Source organism: Lacerta agilis, chromosome 15, assembly GCF_009819535.1.
Source record: "Lacerta agilis isolate rLacAgi1 chromosome 15, rLacAgi1.pri, whole genome shotgun sequence".
Taxonomy (NCBI): Eukaryota; Metazoa; Chordata; class Lepidosauria; order Squamata; family Lacertidae; genus Lacerta; species Lacerta agilis.
The window spans coordinates 37,431,514-37,451,430 of NC_046326.1; the positions used below are offsets into that span (position 1 = coordinate 37,431,514).

Sequence of the window (19,917 nt, forward strand, 5' to 3'; positions counted from 1 at the left end):
AAAGTGAAACTGGTAAAAGATGCTGAGTTGCCAAATTATGCCGGGGGGGGGGGAGAGAGATTAGATTAAGGGCATTTAAGAGTTGTGGGGAACCTCAGGTCCAGGTAGGCCTCAGGACTCCCCTCAGGACAGGTGGCACAACCCCAGGCCATGCCTCTGGCCATTCCTCCTCAAATCCTTTCACCTGAATGAAATGTTTCATTAAACTTTGACTATGGCTCTTGCTACCCTGAATAAGGGATGGAGAGATGGTGTGTAAAAGTGTATGACTTTCACATGGCTGGAATGCACAAAGGCAAGTGTTGCCTCTGCTGTTCTACTCACTCGCCTCTGGCCCCATCCAGCACTGTCATGGCGTGAGTCCCTCAAATGTTTGCCCGTGAGAGGCAGCAGCCCTCAGGCTTGCAAAGGTTCCTCACCCCTGCATTTAGAACATGATGCCACCCAGGGCCAGCCCAAGACATTTTCGCACCTGAGGCGAACCAGAACATGGCATCCCTACCCAGCCTGCAAATAAAGGTTGAGTGAAGATGCAGCATGAATAGGCAGGGCTAGTCCAAGACACTGCGCTGCCCGGGGCAGAGGACAAGATGGCGCCCTCCCTGTTCCATGTACAGAAGCTGACTGGAGCTGTCGTTGAATCTTAACTTCAACCTGGCAACAGGATGACATCCTCCAGCCTGTGGTTTATATAGGTCTGATCTCCAACACAGGGGAATGGCCCTGGGTTCAAGAGGAACGGAGGGTGCCTGTTGCTTCTGCCTGAGGAGACTACTTCCCCTAAATAATTATGGGAGCTGTGTTTTGTTAGGGATGCTGAGAGTTGTTAGAAGGCCCCTGTTCCCCTCACAGGACTATAATTCACAGAGTGGTTCGTCAATGTCTCTTCCTCAGGAAGTCTGGGAATTGTAGCTCTGAGGGGGGAATAGGGGCCTCCTAACAACCCTCAGCAACCTTAGCAAACAACAGCTCCCATAATCCTTTTGGGGGAAGCCATTACTGCTTAAAGTGGTGCGATAGCGTTTCAAATGCACGACGCGAATGTGGGTTGAAAAGTGTAACACGTGAGGGAGGCAAACACTTCTTATGAAGCGCAGTGGCGGGCCTTGGAGTCTCAAATTTCCGTGGCGCCCTGCGAGATGCCAAAATTCGGTCCTCACACACACACACACCTCTTGCTTTCCACCAAGGCTCCGCACCCAGTGCAACTGAACCAGTCGCACTCCCCTAAATCTGCCTGTGTGAAACGTATGCACTGATGTCAAAGAGACAAACACATGCCTGCCTGACTCCACCATGACCCCGCTTGAGAATCCACTGCAATCCTCAAGAGTAGGCCAAGCCACAGGTAATATAATAGTGGCTCGGTCTTGTGGTTAAACCATGACAATAAAAATTCATCTTCCTTCAAGGTTAGCTTAGTTGTGTTGCACACGCAGCTCTGTCCTCCAATGGAGGGGAATTGGAGGAATGGCTGGGACAGGGGGCACTGCCACCTGAAGTGGTTGACTCAGCCTAATGGTAGAGCCGTACTTCAATCCTACATGTATTTGGGGCAGAGTGAGCATTCAAATGTGTGTGTATGTTCTTCAAATCCACAGTCAGTAACTATCTGCTGTAAGAAGGTCCCATGCTACCAGAAATATTCAAGAGAACGGTGAACACCCTTGCTGTGACAATTTCATCAGACGTGGCGGGAAAGCCTTGGGGAGTTTCTCTCAGGATTCTCCAAGAAGCTTCTTCAAATCGCTGAGGAGAAATCCCCAAGAGCACTTCAAACTTAATTTTAACATGAAATCCAACCTGAGAAATGTCACCAGCATTATCAAAACTCGTAGCGCTTTCCTCAAAAACGTAATCTGAGGAGAAACCACCAGATTCTCATTGAATTAATGCAGAATCCAATGACAAGTTATGGATGAGTGAAAACATTGTCAGATTTCGATATTCTTATAAAAAGCTCTTCTGCTATTCCTCAGAATCCCAAAGAAGAAGAAAATTCTGAGGAAATAATTGCCTGAGGAAGAACCCACACAATTAAAATTTTGCTTTTGGCAATATTTAAAAGAGATCAGAATCCTCCTTCTTGACCACCTCTCTCCCCGGGCCCCAATGTCATAAATCTTTTAAAGTACTGAATGAAACACAGGTTATCTAAACATCAGATTTTCTAATTTTATTAAAAATTCACAAATTTTTTAATCCAACTTTCCCCCCCTTTCATACAGTGAATGGTCTAATATGCACTGGAGGTCACACAAGCTTAGGTTTATTTGAACAATAAAAGACATATGAGAAATTTAATATATAAAGGAAAAAAAGTAGCAGCTGCTGACTGCATATTTGACCATAAAATTTAAATATTTTGGACTTTTTTTCTTTTAAAGACACAAAAATAAAACCTGTGTGGGTCTATATAAGTCATATTAACAATTCCATTAATGTTGAACAGGACTAAACATTAGCAAAGATGTTAAATTTCCCCCCCTCTTAACCTTGTAACACTTTGTTTAAAATGTTTTGCGTTTTCCCCCCGGGCTGTGGGTACAGCACCCCCAAAGAGTATTTTGTGCTATAGAATTGTTTTATTTGGCAACTGTTTGATTTTATAAGTTTTTATTCTTTGCCTGCTGTAAACGCCACCTTTACAAACTAGCACAGTGAAACACAAGCCCTGTAATGTCTTATAACAACTACAGAAAAAAAGGAAAAAGAAAGAAAAATGAACTATTTTGGTTGATTGCTCAAAATACTTTGCTTTTGAACAAGAGGTTCTAAAACAGGATTATTTTTTTAAGTAAAACATTGCGCTCCTGAATTTAACATTCGACGTAAACAGTTGACTGCTTTCTTTCTAGTTTCATAGAGTCTTTATTTTTTTATTTTTGTTTGTTTAGCTTTTATTTTTCTGAAGGTAGAATACTTTGTCGTTCGTTGCTTTTCAAGTCAGTTTTTTTTTTACTTAGAAGTCTAGCAGAAGACTTCTGGGTTTTGAGGATTATTGGTGTGTGTCGCTCAGAGAAGGTAGAAGAGTTGATTCGGAGGGCTTATATTTAAATATTTGCTATTTTGGCCAATAAAAATAAAAGAAACATCAAAGCACCACCCTCCCAAAAATAACAACAAAATTAACTACATTTCATTTGCCCCACCTGACATTTCTGAAGCTTTAAAAGTCTATTGTTGTGGCTCATGTTGAATGTTTGGAGGCAAAATTAAACAAATCAATAATACCAAAAGAATCATCATTTTAAAAAATACTAGAATTCCTTGAAGCTTTTTTTATTTTCTTGTTCTTGTTGACCTTGCCTTTATTCAATATTGGTTTCTTTTCCTATGAGAAAAGTCTCTGAGAATCTTGTTTCCCCCCCTAGAGTTATAGTCTAGTGAATGCGGGCACTCACTATTCGCCATCCCATAATACATGGCAGTATCGAAACAAATCCACTTCGCCAGTGTCTTTTTTTCCTTCTTCACTTGGTACAAAAAGAGATTTACTTTCTTCATATTTTTTTCCTTGTCTTTTCTTTTCTTCTGTTGATTCTGTATCATGAAGATTGTCCTCCAGTTTATACCAAAATCTCCCTGGGCTTCGATCTGAAATGAATAATTCAGTTAATTCCCAAAGTTCACCAAAAAAAAAAAAAAGGGCAAAACCCCCAACAAATATATCTATATATCTATACGTCTTAGGGCAAGAAAAAGAAGAAGAAGAAACTATTTGCTCAAACTCGTTTCTATACACCTCGATGTAAGCAAGGGTGGGTGTCGATTGGCCACTTACTTCTCAGCCCCTAGTCTTGGTATTTAAAGCTACCATACAGCAGCCTCGTTCATTTCGGGCGGATGTGATAAGTGGCTGCCATAGTTAGCACCGCCGTTGACAGATATCGAGGAAAACGGAGGACTCGGCCCAAAAACTTCCGCCGACATGGAGTGCAAGGAGCCAGGGAGGTTGGGTTCTGGGCTCGGAGAGTCCCCAGGTGGGTGTGACATGATATCTGTGAAACGCTGAGCTTCGCTGGAAGGGTGGTGTCCAGGTAAGGGGTGGTCCATCCCCCCGAGAGGCGTTCCTGACGACCCGGACGATGGCACAAAAGGGAGATCCACCGGCGTCTGGGCTTGAGAGGAAGGCGGTCCTTGGGGGAAGAAATCGTAGTTGCTCCCAGGTCCGTAGTATTCGCTCTGGTAATCTGGCAAGCGAAGAAAAGATAAAAGGTTGACGTACATGCCACGGATATTTCTTTCTTTCTTTGCTGCATCAGGAGGGTTTTTTAAAAATGTTTTGTTGTGTTTTTTTGTCTTTTGCTGGAAGTTGCCCAGAGTGGCTGGGGAAACCCAGCCAGGTGGGTGGGGGGTATAAACGACAGAAAAGCTGTTTCAGTGTTTCTGAAGAAGTGTGCATGGACACGAAAGCTCATACCAAGAACAAACTTAGTTGGCCTCTAAGGTGCTACTGGAAGGATTTTTTTTTTAATTATTTTGTTTTAACAAAAAATATTATTATTTTAGATCATAAGAACAGCAGAGGGTGGCCTGATCAGCTGTCAATACAGCATAACCAAATCTGATTAGTTACATAACAGGATGTCACCATTTTCACTATGTGATTCGTGGTGGGCTGAGCTTCCCCATGTCTCGATTAGAGAAGGGGAAACATAGGAAAAGCCAGCCGGATCAGGCCAATGGCCCATCTAGTCCAGCATCCTGTTCTCACAGGGGCCAGCCAGGTGTTCCAATGGGAAGCCTGCAAGCAGGAGCAGAATTTAGAAATATGACGCCCTGTGCTCCCCTCCTGTAGTTCCCAGTAATTGGTATTCAGAAGCATATAGCCTAGTCTTGGCTTCTTTTGCACCTTGACCTGGTGCCATTTTCTGTTTCACCACAGTTAGCAAAATGATTTGGGAAGGCCCTGCACAGTGGTGCAACTTGGGTTGGACCTCAGAGCTGAAGTCTGGACCACCACAGCCCAGGCTCTGACCCCCCCCCCCAAAAAAGTGGCAAATTACAGTGACAAACATGCCCTGCATCAGCATCACCAGTGACAGCTCTAGGCCTGATGCTGGTGGTTGCAACTTTGATTTCTCCTTACTTTTAAAAACTCATTATGGTGGGGGGGGGGCAAGGACCAGGAACATACACAGTTGCAAATGCTTGTCATAAACAACCCCACCTTTTCCCCTAGTTGCATCTTAAAACCTGTTTGCACGTCCTCAACTTTAAATTAAAATGTAATCTGCACTAGGCCCCCCAAACTGGCAACTGGAGGGGACTCCCACTCACCCCTTGCATTTCAGGACAGAACTATGCAGTTAATTTCATGCTTAGTTTGGTTCTGAGTTTTGGGGTGCTTTTAATGTTTGATGTTTTGTTTTGTTCCTTTATATTTTGTTGGAAGCTGCCCAGAGTGTCTGAGGTCAGATGGGCAGGGTATAAAAATTCTTAGACCCTATGAAGCTGCATGAAAAGATTCATTCCAGATTCTAAAAGCAAGGCTCTTTCTGGATTCAGCTTCACAGGGGACCTCTGCAGAAAGAGCTGTAGCTGAGTGACAGAGGATCTACTTTGCATAAAGGAAATCCCAGGCTCATCTCCAGGTAGAGCTGCGAAAGGATCCTGCCTGAAACCTGGGGGAATCACTAACAAGTCAATGTAGATAACACTGAGCTTGGTGGATCAATGGTCTGACTCAGCATGAAGCAGCTTCTTCTCTTGTAAGGGAGGCAGTTCAGCCTCTTTGCCATTTAGGATGATCCTCTTAAGCTTCTGCTTATAGGAGGCCAGGAAGCATGATTTGGCTAAAATGTGGGGGGGGGGGGCTAAGATTTAATAAAGCCTTTATACCCCCTCCCCATGACTTGAGCACTGGTTCTGGTACACTCAAGGGAGATTACAGGCACCTGCTGAAATTTCACTTACCCTAAAAACAAACCTAAAACTAAAAGGTGCACCTTTTAGTTGGAGATAAAGGGAAAGGATGCAGTGCCAAATTATTCACTAAAAAGTAAGTTTTCTGGCTAATGGGCTGGGATTAGATTCCCACCCAATTTTTTTTTACAAAATTTAAATATTATAAATATTATCTACAATGAAACAGCCTAATATCAAGTTTATTTCCTGAAGGTTTTGCAGTGCGCCCTCCCTGCAAACTGTCTGGCTCCAGGCCTGTCAAGTGGTGTAAAATCAAAATTCTCGGACTGGCATGTGTGTGTAGATGCAGCTATGGAGACGTGTGAACACGCCCAGAAACCACCACCACCCCTTACCCACCTCCGTAAAAGGAGAAGGGCCCGTTGGGGATGAGCTCTCCAGGCTCCAGACGGTCTACCAGCGGCCTCATGCGGCGGGGGCTGCGGAAAAACGCGTGCCGTCGGGCACCCAGCGCGCTCAGTTGCTTCATGCGCCTTTCTTTGGAGCGCCGGTTCTGGAACCAAACCTGCCAGGGAGAAGGAGGAAAAGAAGCCGGAGTTGAGTGGCTGCCTGGGATACCCAGGCGAGGACAAGGGCCAAGGGATCAACGCTAGAGCGCTAGGGAAAAAGAAGCCAAGCAGGATTGCCCCCGCGGTGCGCCTAGGGCGCACGGAGAGATGCCGTTTGGAGAGCTTTTGGAACACTCGCCCAAGGCATTCGCCAAAGCGCCAGGCAGGCAGGGGGTGGGGATAGAGAACGCTAGGCTGACCATTCAAAGACGCCAAAATACAACCTAAGAGCACACACACACACGAAGGTATATCAAACCAAGGAAACCGGATTCTCAAAGCAGCTAAACGGAGGGAGCAGTGCTGGATTAACACATATACCAGGGTTGACAAACGTGCCGGGAAGGGAACCGGATTAGACGACAGGATTGTTAAAGCAATGCCTCTTTCGCTTGTATCCAACGTCAGTTTCATTCAGAGCAAACCCATTGAATTTAATTGCTACGACTAACTTAGGCTCGTTAATTTCGGTGGGTCTCCTCGGAGTACAATTTAGCTGGAGACAAACACACGTCATTCACCCAACCCGCAATTTGTTAAAGTGAAATGGTGTGCAGAGATCTGGAGTTGAAACTGGCTCGATTCTTATTCGCTCATACATGTATCTAATTATAATTTTACTGAAGGTAAATCTCTCGCTCTCTCTCGCACCCAGGCACACGAGAGAGAGAGAGAGAGAGAGAGAGAGAGAGAGAGAGAGAGAGAGAGAGAGAGAGAGAGAGATATTTACTAGCGGTAAAATTATCGGGCTTCAAGGCTTCCCCATTCAGATATCCTCTGGCTCAGAAGAAAGAACAGTGCAAATCTGGATTCGGGGAGCGCCGCGGTTTACACACCACCGGAAAGAATCCGCTCTCCACCCCTCGCCTGGCTCAGCATAGGCAAATACAGATGCTCCCTTTCGTTGACAAGAACACACTCACAGGGACATAGTCCAGATACCAGCCTCCCTTGCTTGCACGCATTTTGCAGATAAACACACACACCAGGTCCCTACGTTCACAGAAGGGTGGAATGAGTGGCAGGTCTTGCATATAGAGATAGAACTCGTGTACACACACAGCTGTGGCACACACTATCCATTTAAAGAACCCCCGCACAGTGTCGTTTACCCCTCCCAGAGCTAAAATTCCCAGCACCCTTAACAAACGACAGTTCCCAAGATTAATGTGTGCGTTTGAAATGTACCGTACACCAGTGCAAGACACAACCCCAGTATTCATTGATTCATCGATCAATCAGGCAATTAAAACATTGATAAACCACTTAAAAAATTAAAATACCTTAAGTGGCGTACACGATTAAAGCGGTAAATGAGACCATTGAAACAAAATACAATATAAAACATGTAAAACAGTGTTATAAAAGCATATTTAAAAAACAATAAAGGGAATTAATACAGAAAAAAGCAGGGTCTGATATTATGGGTCAGTAAAAGCTTGGTATATCTTTACAGGAGGTCTGAAGCAAGTGGTAGATAGATAAATACAAACAAGCCAGTTTTTTAATATAGAAAATATAGAGGTTTAAAGTTACATAAATGTAATATTGGCATTATTATTATTAAGCTAAAGTGGGGTTAAATAATTTGAAATCTATTTCCATATTATCAGTCACTTACTGCACAATCCTGTGTGTCCTTACTCAAAAGTAAAGGCAGAGCCATACCCTACATTTAAAGCAGGGGTCAGCAAACTTTTTCAGCAGGGGGCCGGTCCACTGTCCCTCAGACCTTGTGGGGAGCCGGACTATATTTTTTTGGGGGGGGGAAATGAACGAATTCCTATGCCCCACAAATAACCCAGATATGCATTTTAAATAAAAGGACACTCCTGTCTTCCACTGCCTCCCGCAGTTTGGTCAGAGTCATGTTGGTAGCTTCAAGGACACTATCCAACCATCTCGTCCTCTGTCCTTATACATAAATCCGGCGCTGACCAGGACCCATTGGTGACTGCGGTCCACTGAAACTGCTGTGGTGGAATGCAAGGAGCTCAAACAGTGGGTGGAGCCAGAGTCACTGAAAGGCGGAGCCAACTTAGTCTAGATTCACCCTTTTCACCTCCCTGTTGAGTTGTACAAGGGCAACACTGAGATGAAGGAGGAGAAATCTCACCGCCAATGCCAAATCCTGGGCTGGTTGCAGGAAAGAAAAGCAGACAGGTGGGGGGGGGGCTTACTGAAAGCAGGCTGAGCTTGGTGGGGCATGGCCCCATCTGCCCATTAATGGACTAGCCTGCACTGTAGCTGACCCACATTATATCACTTGCTGGAGGCCACAGGAGAGAACAGTGCTGTTGTGCTTGAATCCTGCTTGCCGGTTTCCCACAGGCATCTGGCTGGCCACTGTGAGAACAGGATGTTGGACTAGGTGGGCCATTGGCCTGATCCAGCAGGCCATTCTTACATTTGGGACTTGTTTGGCTCCAGCAGAGGGGTGGCCGCATGTACTTTCAGCCTTCACTTTATTTAATTCCAGATCGCACAGGGAAAGATCTAACTTGCACATTTGTTTCACATTTCAGAGGCAGATCCTAGCAGAAAATAATTAACACCCCTTGTGTGAATATCTCCTCTCCTCTCCGCCTCCCCTCCCCTTGAGCATACATTTGGGGTAGCCAACATGCAGACCTGTTGGACACCAACTCCCGTCAGCCACCAGCCAGCATATTTGTGGGGTGGCCTACACAAACCGAAGCGGGCAGTACCATTTCAGGCTGCAGGGAGAGCTGCCAATTTTTGAATTCTCCCCCAAGACAGAAATGAATTCCCTATGACTAATAATTTCACATTAGCCAGAGAGGTTGTGGTAGCCCAGGTCATCCGCTGCTGGGCTAGTTTTCTACTTGCAGGTTATGTTCAATATTGGACAAAGCATTAAAAATATGCCCCCCCTCCCAATCTGCAGCCTGAAGTAGCGCAATCTACACTGGCCATTGCTGGAAGTTGTAGTTCAGCAACATCTCGAGGGCCAAAAGCAGGCATCCCCAAACTTGGCCCTCCAGCTGTTTGGGGACTACAATTCCCATCATCCCTGACCATTGGTCCTGTTAGCTAGGAATGATGGGAGTTGTAGTCCCAAAAATAGATAGAGGGCAGAGTTTGGGGATGCCTGGCCAAAAGTGTCCCACACCTGGTGTAAATCGCAAAATGTATAAACTAATGCCCATTAAATTGCAATCTATATATTAGTGTCAGGAGCTGTACAAACACGTTGTCTGTATCTAGATACGTTTATAATCTGAGTGGGGCAAAGTAGGCAAACAGTGTTTGCGGTGGGCAGAGATCTGGGAAACAGCATTAAGGAGGTGGGATAATAACCATCTTACAGTCCCATCCCACCATCCGTTTAGATTTTGCTGTCTATTGGTGATGTGTTTTCCCTGCTGTTTTATTGGGTTTATTTTATAGATTACTGTATGGCTTTTATTGCACTGCATTCTTCTTCTCCCTCCCCCCCCCCCATTTTATGCCATCCTTTTACGCTTTTAAATTTTGTGAGTCCTTCTGAGTCAAGGGACTAATAAAATGAATTAACAACAACACTAATAATAAGAGTCTGTTCTCCAGGCAGCTCTGCGGTGTGTGTGGTATGTCTCTCTTCTCTCCCCCCCCCTTCCATTTTATCCCTACAACAACCCTGTGAGGTAGGTCAAGCAGAGAGATGTGGACTAATCTAAGGTCACCCATGGCTGAGAGGGGAGTTGAACCTGGGCCTAACCAGGACACGGATAAGCCATGCAAATACACACAGACTTACTTGCAAACATTACAGTACAGCTCCAGAACATCGTCCATGCAGAGAAAATGGGCATATGCACATCTAAGTATGCATATATAGACCAGGGGAAGCCACTGCCATGCTCTCTGATTGTTGTCAGACTACAACTCCTACCGGTTTTCTACACTGGCTGGCAGCAGGTCTTCCGGCTTCCAAGTCTTTCCAAGCCCCCCCCCCCCAATGGCCGGGAATGAAATCAGGAACTTCTGCGTGGAAAGTAGATGGATGGTCTGACAACTGAGCTAAGGGTCTTTCCTCTCTTTTTAAAGCTCACCCCAGAACTGCAGGGGCAAAGGTAGGAGGAGAAAAGGCTACCTCTCCTCCGCTATTCCTCTCTATTTATTGATAGGCTTTCCGCTCACTTGAGCGCCCTCTTGCACCCGCACTTCTGCTACAAACACGCGCACCCCGGCCTTCGGGGAACTTGCTTCCCGGGACTCCCTCTCGGATAGACACATCCTAGCAAGCAGGAGAGTCAAGCCAGCGTCCCCTCCCCCCCCCTCTCTCACACACACACTCCGCCCCCCACTCTGCATACTGCAGGCCCTTGCTCACCAGCAACACAACCCCGATCCACCGCCACCCCTTCCTAAATCCCCAGAAAGAGCGCTTCTGTTTATTCAAGAAAGTCGTGACTTCAACAGAGAAGACCGCTTACTTCCAAGGAGGCAGGTTGAGGGCTTGCGTGTCTCGTGGAGAAGCTCCAGCTCAGGTCCACAGGGCTGAATTTCCACCTGGTTAGACCGCACGCTGCCCCCCCCTCCGCCCCATGGAACACCGGAGGCCTTACACCCGAGTAAACGTGTATATGGGCTCTGAGCCTGCAAATATTAAGGATGGGCCCTTAGCTTAATGGGATGCACTCCCGAAGAAGTATATGAGAGATTGTGATTGTGTGTGTGTAGTTTAAATTTATTTTAATCTTGCCTGTCACCTGCCTTGGGCTCTTGTGGTGAAGGGCAAGTAAGAAATCCAAACAAACAAACAACAACAACAACAACAACAACAACAACAACAACAACAGGCTATTTGGTATTCAAAGTATAGACGTATATAGTCTAATGCAATCTGCAAGCAATAAACTGCGAATAATTTTTTTTTCTTTAGCTCCATTTTATAAGGAACACCCTCATGTGGCTCTGTTGTTGTTGTTGTTGCTGCTGCCGCTGCAGCGATACATTTCTTATTCGTCTTTCACCATGAGATCTCAGGGCGGCTTACAATTTAAAAATAGGGTATTAAAAACAGTCAAAACACATTATGATTAAATACAATACACACATACCCAAAGATCTAGAAGATATAATGAGAAGATATAAATGTATGATATCATATAGAGAGTTGTATGTATTATACAGAGAGAGAGAAAGAGAGAGAGAATTAATTAGTCTTAGCGGTGGCTCTTCTCCACCGGATTGTGCTGAATATCTAATATCCTCATCTGCAAGTATTGCCTTTTAAATCTAGTTTATAATATCGCGCACCTGCACTTGGAAGTTATAACTCTTCTCTCTATGCTTTCGGATTTTTCTTTGTCTTTTGAGGTTTGACTGGAGCCTTCCGACCTCAGCCTTCTCCTTTGCGCCCCGCTTTTCTATTCGGAAACCTGGGCGCGAGGGGAAGGAAGGCGAAAGGAGCGCAACGGAGCCCCGAAGGCAGAGCGGGAGAGACGGAGGAGACGAAAGTGACCAAGCTCGTCCTCCTTCTCTCACTCGCGTCGCGCAGCCACCTCTAGCTTCAGTCTAATGCTCTTTCTCTGAATTAATCCCCTGCCACTCCCTCGTAAAAACGAAAAAACAAAACAAAAACCGCGCTTCTTTTCGTTGACCAAATCCTCTACTAACCCGCGCGCCGACGGACTGTCCCCCCGCGCGCCTACACGAGACTGAGACCCGGGGCTGCCTTTCAAGGGAAAAGAAAAGAAAAAAGAAAAGAGCACCCCCCAAAAAAATACCCCCAGAACCCTAACGCGAAGTGTTTCCAAGTGTAGCGCGCGCTTCGGTTTGGGGGTTGCAAAAGGAACCTCAATCCGGATTTTCAGTGACTCTCTCCGGAGTAACGGACGCGCTTACGTCTGCAATCCGGTTCACATGAAATGCGAAGCCTGAAACCGATTTCGGCGCCTCCGCGTTAACGCGCGCGCGTTGGGGAGGAAAGGGGACCTCTTTATTTCAACGCGCGAGGACTCGGGGCCTTATTCAGAAAGAAACCTCCTTCCTTTCTGTGGTCGACCGTCCTAAGGAGAAAACGCATCTCGAAATAGCCGAGACCCGTCAGGTCGTTAAGGCCACGTTTTGCTCTCCGAGCAGCCCGAGTTCATGCATGTTCATTCGGACGTAAAACCCAACGAGACTTTCTCCGGAATCGGTATGTATAGAGCTGCGCGCCCGCCCGCCTTGGCCGAGAGCCATAATCAGATTTGACACCTCCAGAATATATACTGCTCTCGCTCGCTCGCTCGCTTTTCTTTTTCTTTTTTCTTTTTTGCTATAATCCCCAGAGCAGGTTAATTACAATTTCTGGATTCGAGAGAGAGGGAGGGAGGGAGGGAGGGAGGGAGGGAGAGGGAAAGAAATGACTGCAGGGCCTATCAGCTTTCAAATATCCAAATCCAAGCTACCCTTTTATTACGCTTAAAAACCGGGCAGTTGGACTAAACGCGGGTCCTGCAATGCAAAACGCCCCCCTGCCTATTATTGTTGCTGTTATTAAAATTTGTATACCGCCCTTCATCCGTAGATCTCAGGGCGGTTCACATTTTTCTCTTATTCAGCACGCTACGGCGCAAAAGAGGCGCAAGGCGATCCTTGGAACAACGCAACCCTGACTTTGTCTTCTATAATCCAGTGGGGTTTACTCCGAGGCAAGTTAGGGTTGCAGTCTATTAATAAGAGCGACGTATGTGGGAAACTGATGGAGTCAGTAGAGAGCGCAATATTTTGCGGATTTAAACTAGGATCCTCCAAGGAGATAAGCGCACTCCGCTCCCACCAGAAAAAAACAACACCCCCCCCCAACCAACGTACACAAGAACTGGAAATCCAGCTGATTTACTTCCCTGAAATATTATCCCCAATAAGATACTTCGGATTCAGCAGGGTTTAACCCCAATTCCCAGCCAATCCTCGGTCGTTAAGCGATTCAGAACCACACTAGAGAGCAAGGAAGGAAAGAGCCCACAAATTCTGGTATGGAGGAGTTAATTCCAAATAAATCCATCTCGATTCCTAAACACCTTTGGAGGTGGGATCTTCTTCCAGGGAAGTAGATTCCCTTGAAATCAGCGGGGTACTTAGATCAAGGCAGCCCCCTCGCGAATTAAACTGGGGTTTGCAGGCCAGTGGCGCAAGGAACAAAGCGCAAGACTTTGAATAAGCCCCGCTTGGTTCAGCCGAGGGCAGATTTTAAAGCTAGCGCTGCTGCTTCGGTTGAGGAGGAAGCCCAATCCCATGCCCAGGATCGCCCTGCGCATTTCCTCTCCAGTGGGTAAAGACGCAGACCGATCCTATCTGCGCCAAGACTGGGAGAGCGAAGAAGGAATTGCAGCCTCTTATCAGCCTGACCCAACCTAACTGTTTTTAGATACAGGTCAGCTTTAGGAAGGCGGTGATGTACACAACAACACACACCCTGTACGAAATAGGGCTGCCGGGTCAAAAAACGGAGGGGACCCGGCTCGTGCACCTTTAATCATCGGACAGAAGAGGGCTTTTCAGCTGGCGTCGCTTACAAGGCGGCGGCGGGGGCTCCTGTACCTTTAATTGCTGTGTAGAAGAGGCGATTTCAGGAGACCGTCGCTCTTCTGTGCTACTAGTATTAAAGGCGCAGGGGCCCCCAGCCCGCCCGCCCACTTTGCATTTGGCCAGCGTCCCATGAAGGATTTCTCTTAACGTCACATTGTCAATGTATCCAGTTATTCCTGGCTCAGGGTTGACCCACTGAACTCCATAGACACGACTCTTACAGGTCCCTGCATTTCAATGCGTTTACTCTTGACTTAAAACCTAGCTGGATTCCATTCAATGCCTTTCAGGAACCCTTCCTCAAAGTAGGGGATTTTTCTTGCATTTTAAATTATATTTCATATAGACCTGCTTTTCGAATGCCACACCCCCAATTAGAACCCCCCACCAAATAAATAAATAAATAAATAAATAAATAAATAAATAAATAAATAAATAAAAAACAGATAACCTTCCTCTTTTTTTTCTTTTTTAAAATCTATTCGGATTCTCTGCGTCTTGCATGAACCACACACGATTCTGCCCGGTGTTTTTGGCAGCAGCGCTGCCTGATTGTGTAAAACATCTCCTTCCACATTATTGCACGTTATCATCCATTCTCCACCCACTCCCTTTACTAAACCAGCAAAGTGTGTGTAGCAATCTTGCACACACAAACAACATGAAATCTATCGCTTGCAGCCATCTCACCTCAAACAATTGAAACGAATAGATTCTTTTTTAATTGTAAAGAGATCAAACCAGACTTTGCAAGATGCCTTCGTAGTAGAAGCAAATAAAATAAACTACAATAAAATTATAGATCTCTCTCTCACACACACAACCACACTCCAATGATTCTCAAGGCAGGATAATTTTATTCTCCTTGATTCGGTTTGAACGCGATCCCATTCCGGATCAGTTGGTTCTCAGGCAGCAGGTCAAATAGCAAGCTGCCTTCAGTATAAGTCAGGCCACTGGCTCGTCTAGCTCAATACTGCCTGCACTGACTGGCAGCAGCCTTCCACAATCTCAGTCCTGCCTAGAGACGAGAGGCATTGAACATGGGACCTTTTGCGCTCAAAACAGACGCTTTACCACTGAGCTCCCTTCCTCTAAAAAGAAATCAAGGTTCAAGTCCTCAGTGTTTTGAATTACGGGCTGCATATAAAGCTGCTCCTCTAGGTCAGGGTTGTCTACACTGACTGGCAGCGGCTCGGCAAGATTTCAGACTTTTCCCAGCTCTACCTGGAGAGGCAGGGGATTGAACTCGTGGCTTTCTGCACGCATAGCAGACCATCGGCCACTCGGCTGCGGCCTCTCCCTTATCCCTCCAGGTCGTGACTAGATTAAGAGACTACAGGCCCGAATGATTCACATAATGAAGGAGCCGCCCAATCCACATCTGGATCTGCAGCCGAGTTAAGCCGGAAATGCCCTCAAACCAACGCGGAGCTGGAACAGCAGTGAAAATGGGATCCTCTCGGGGCAGGGAACTGTCTCTCTCGCTTTTTTTTTTGCTTACTGTGAAAGTTCCACAGAGCCTAATAATCCAATTAACAGTGCAAACCTAGACATGTTTACTCAGAAGCAAGTCCGAATGTGTTCCCTGGGATTTACCTCTCAGTCTCCCGGAGAACTAGGTTAATAGGTGACTAATAATGGTAAATAAAGCAAAAACGTGTTCCGAGTTGCAGCCCAGTTTAAGACTGTGAGCTCTATCCATTTAAAGTACACCACCCTCCCTCTCTCCCCAAGAATCCTGGGAACTGTCGTTTGTTAAGGGTGCTGGGAATTGTGGCTCTGTGAACTACACTTCCCAGGATTCTTGGAGACCGAAGAAACAATTTCAAACTTGTTGTTGTTGTTCAGTCGTTCAGTCGTGTCCGACTCTTCGTGACCCCATGGACCAGAGCACGCCAGGCACGCCTATCCTTCACTGCCTCCCGCAGTTTGGCCAAACTCATGTTAGTAGCTTCGAGAATACTGTCCAACCATCTCATCCTTTGTCGTCCCCTTCTCCTTGTGCCCTCCATCTTTCCCAACATCAGGGTCTTTTCCAGGGAGTCTTCTCTTCTCATGAGGTGGCCAAAGTACTGGAGTCTCAACTTCAGGATCTGTCCTTCTAGTGAGCACTCAGGGCCGATTTCCTTGAGAATGGATAGGTTTGATCTTCTTGCAGTCCATGGGACTCTCAAGAGTCTCCTCCAGCACCATAATTCAAAAGCATCAATTCTTCGGCGATCAGCCTTCTTGATGGTCCAGCTCTCACTTCCGTACATTACTACTGGGAAAACCATAGCTTTAACTATACGGACCTTTGTTGGCAAGGTGATGTCTTTGCTTTTTAAGATGCTGTCTAGGTTTGTCATTGCTTTTCTCCCAAGAAGCAGGCGTCTTCTAATTTCGTGACTGCTGTCACCATCTGCAGTGATCATGGAACCCAAGAAAGTGAAATCTCTCACTGCTTTCAAACAGGGGACCACAATATCAAGCCAGCTTCTGCCACTTCCTACATTCTAAGCGCCACCCTGACGAAGCACTCTGGACAACTCAAGAGCTTGCAAAATCCACATTTTTCAGAAACGCACGAAGGCTGGTGTTGTATTCTTTGAATCATCCGCAAACTTTCCACGGCTGATTTTGAAGAAGAAAACAACTTTGCATGTCTACTCACGAGTAAGCGCCTCTGAGCTCAATGGAACTTCCTCTTAGGTAGGCAGGGGATATACAACCTAAATATAATTATTGCTCGGCCCGCCCGGGTGTGAATTTTTGGAATTTCTCTCTCACACGCCGAAGTCCTGGATCTAAAAATTTTTGTTTGCTTCAAAAGTCAGTCTCAGTTCAGTTATTTTATTCCCGGACTCCTTGAATTCAGGAGTAAGCGGACCTCTAGATTTTCATCCAAAGGCACACACCTCTAAAAAAAAATGTGGAGGTAAACAGCAGCGAGCTAATGGTCACGATTCCAGCAACGCGATTTGCTTTGAAGATCTGCATAGCTCGTTTAACATAGCGCGATCTATGCACGTCTGCTCAGAAGGAACTCCCATTGACCTTCGTAAGACTGATCCCACGTGGGTGTGCATTAGACTCGAGCCTTAATTGGGCTGTATAGTTTGTTCACACACACACAGACAATTAAAGGAAAATCCAATTAAGACTAAAAAATATTTCTGCCTCATTCATTCATTAATTTACACTGTAAACCGCCCTGTGATCCTTGAATGAAGGGCGGTATATAAATTTTAATAAATAATAAACAAAATAAAACTGTATCCCTCTTTTCCTCCAAGGAGCTCAAGGTAAAACGTATGCCGCCCCTTTTTATCCTGACAACAACTCTGCAAGGATTAAATTAATTTAACTCTGGCTGGATCGGGGCCCATCATCTGTTTACATGTTGCAGCACTACACCTAAGCACTGTCATGTTATCACAGAATTCTCGAAGAACAATATTATAAGCAGTAAGAGCTGCTTCTAATACTGAATTTCGGGGGAGTCAATAGGTCTACTCTGAGTAGGGCTAAAGTAGGCTATCACCTTGTGTTTCCCATTCCCAGGCAGAAATCTATAGAGAAGATTGCCGTTAAGCGGTACATACATTTTCGAAATAAATAAATACGTATTAAATTGTCCAACCAAATCTCTACTCCACCCCGCCCCCCCCCCCCAAACAGAAGCCTCTAGATCCAAAGACAGCAACATTCTCCATTGTCTCAAGAGATCCGTTCTACCGAAGTGAGCCGTGATTTGCGCCCCGGATAAATATGTTTTTCAATAAATAAACAAGAATTCTGGACTTAATCTGGATCTGTTTTCAGTAAGCAAATAGACCCTCTGAGCATAGATAGCTCAGCTTCGCAAGCGCGCTGCCGTATCCTACTCGGAAGTAAGCGAATCCTTCCCAACCCCTGATGGGGCTTGTTTTGCAGCTTTACCATCCGAGCCTCCGCCTGTTTTACTAGGGAGTAAACCGCTTCAGTGGGCGCAAATCACGGCTCACAAAGTCGCACAGCAGGAAAGCTGTGTAGGGTTGGCGCGGGGGACATTGAGCCCCGGGACGATTTTTCCAAGGTCTACCCGCTGGGTTTGGGTCTTTCAGAATGCGTAACGAGGCATTTATCCATTTCACAGTGTTTTTAAAAGCGCCCTCCTTTTAAAATATCAGGGACCTGACATTGAATGCAGGGGGTGAAGAGAATGAGGGAATTAATTCAGAGAGCCCCCCCCCAACCTCTTTGGTGATCAACTTTGTCTTGAAACGTCCGTCCACGCAAGCAATTTCCCCTCATCTCCCAACTCTGGATTTACAAACCTCCCAACAACGCCTGCGCATCAGACATTTGAAAAAAGAAAGAAAAAGGTTGGATAGAGATAAAAAAAAAATTAAAAATTGAATATTGTGCTTTTAAGAAATAGAATTAAATTTTTACATTTGTTTAAAAGTCTATTTGCTTTTTTAAAAAACGTACCCCGCTTAAGAAAAGCAGTTAGGAAAACAAGGTAGGGGGTCTACTATGTCTTCTTAATAATGCTCCCCAAATGTTCCCCCCTTTTAAAGACAAAAACACTGATGTGTCTATTTCATTTATCCCTCTGCTTTCCAATCTACAAGTTCAAGGAAGAAGCCTTGATCTGACTGTTTCTTTTATGGCTGTATTCTACTCAAGAGTAGAACTATTGAAATTAAAAATGTATGTTGAATATGCTTTAAATGTATTATGTGGATGAGACCTGTGGTTTTTTTTTAATAAAATAAAACAAAACAGCACAGCATTTTACCTGTCTTATGAATCTTTTCCATGCATCTACCATGTATCTGGGGTCAAGCTGGATGACCCTCGGGTCCCCTCAAACAATTCTATGATTGTATGATACCTCAGTGGAGTACATAGCTAATTGTGACAGCAGTGCATGCATGCATACTGAGGAAGAGGGACGTAAGGGTCTGGCTCTGGATAGGGCAGCTTCCTTACATGTGACACAAAGCGTATATAATCGCAACAGGTTCCTCATTCTCTCCCCGCCCCAAATAAATGCTCTATTTATACAAAATTAGACATAGGGATTTGACTAAGGTAAAGAAGGCTGATCGCCGAAGAATTGATGCTTTTGAATTATGGTGCTGGAGGAGACTCTTGAGAGTCCCATGGACTGCAAGAAGATCAAACCTATCCATTCTCAAGGAAATCAGCCCTGAGTGCTCACTAGAAGGACAGATCCTGAAGTTGAGGCTCCAGTACTTTGGCCACCTCATGAGAAGAGAAGACTCCCTGGAAAAGACCCTGGTGTTGGGAAAGATGGAGGGCACAAGGAGAAGGGGACGGCAGAGGATGAGATGGTTGGACAGTGTTCTCGAAGCGACTGGCATGAGTTTGGCCAAACTGCGAGAGACAGTGAAGGATAGGCGTGCCTGGCGTGCTCTGGTCCATGGGGTCACGAAGAGTCGGACACGACTGAACGACTGAACAACAACAACAACAACACACATGAGCAGCTCAAATTGCAGCAAGGACAGTTCCCTCGGTGCATTTCAAGTCATGATTGCTGCACACCTCAGAGAGGGGGCAGAGATCCAATGCACATTACCTGTGGCGTTTCCCCACACTTTCAACCCCCCCACCCCCAATTCCTAGTCAACGAATCTGCCTTCGGAGCGTGTGCAACGGCTGTCTGAAATGTACGCACCTCGGCTTAACGGCAGCTTTCATTTCCAAAGCCGATGGAAAGTGGTTTGAGGGAAAACACACGGCCAAATCACAGTACTTCTCAAGAAGCCACAGGATATCTATGGGTTGCGGTGAATGTGAGGGGGTGGGGGTGGGGAAACGGTAAGAAGAGTTTGCTGAATCAGGCCAGTGGCCCATCTAGTCCAGCGTTTTGCCCTCACAGATAGGCAGGATCCGAGCACTGCAGCACACTCCCTTG

General features: G+C 45.8%; 1 protein-coding gene across 1 annotated transcript in view; it reads right to left on the reverse strand.

Moving 5' to 3' along the window:
- Positions 1-2,155: 2,155 nt before the first annotated feature.
- LHX1 (LIM homeobox 1) overlaps positions 2,156-19,917 on the reverse strand; it is a 50,072-nt gene continuing 32,310 nt past the window's right edge. Inside the window, exons 4-6 of the mRNA XM_033172102.1 lie at positions 6,271-6,436; positions 3,785-4,193; positions 2,156-3,597 (exon numbers count right to left, since the gene is read on the reverse strand). Coding sequence (XP_033027993.1) covers positions 3,814-4,193; positions 6,271-6,436 — 546 coding nt within the window. The 3' untranslated portion in view covers positions 2,156-3,597; positions 3,785-3,813. The remainder of the gene's footprint in view (positions 3,598-3,784; positions 4,194-6,270; positions 6,437-19,917) is intronic.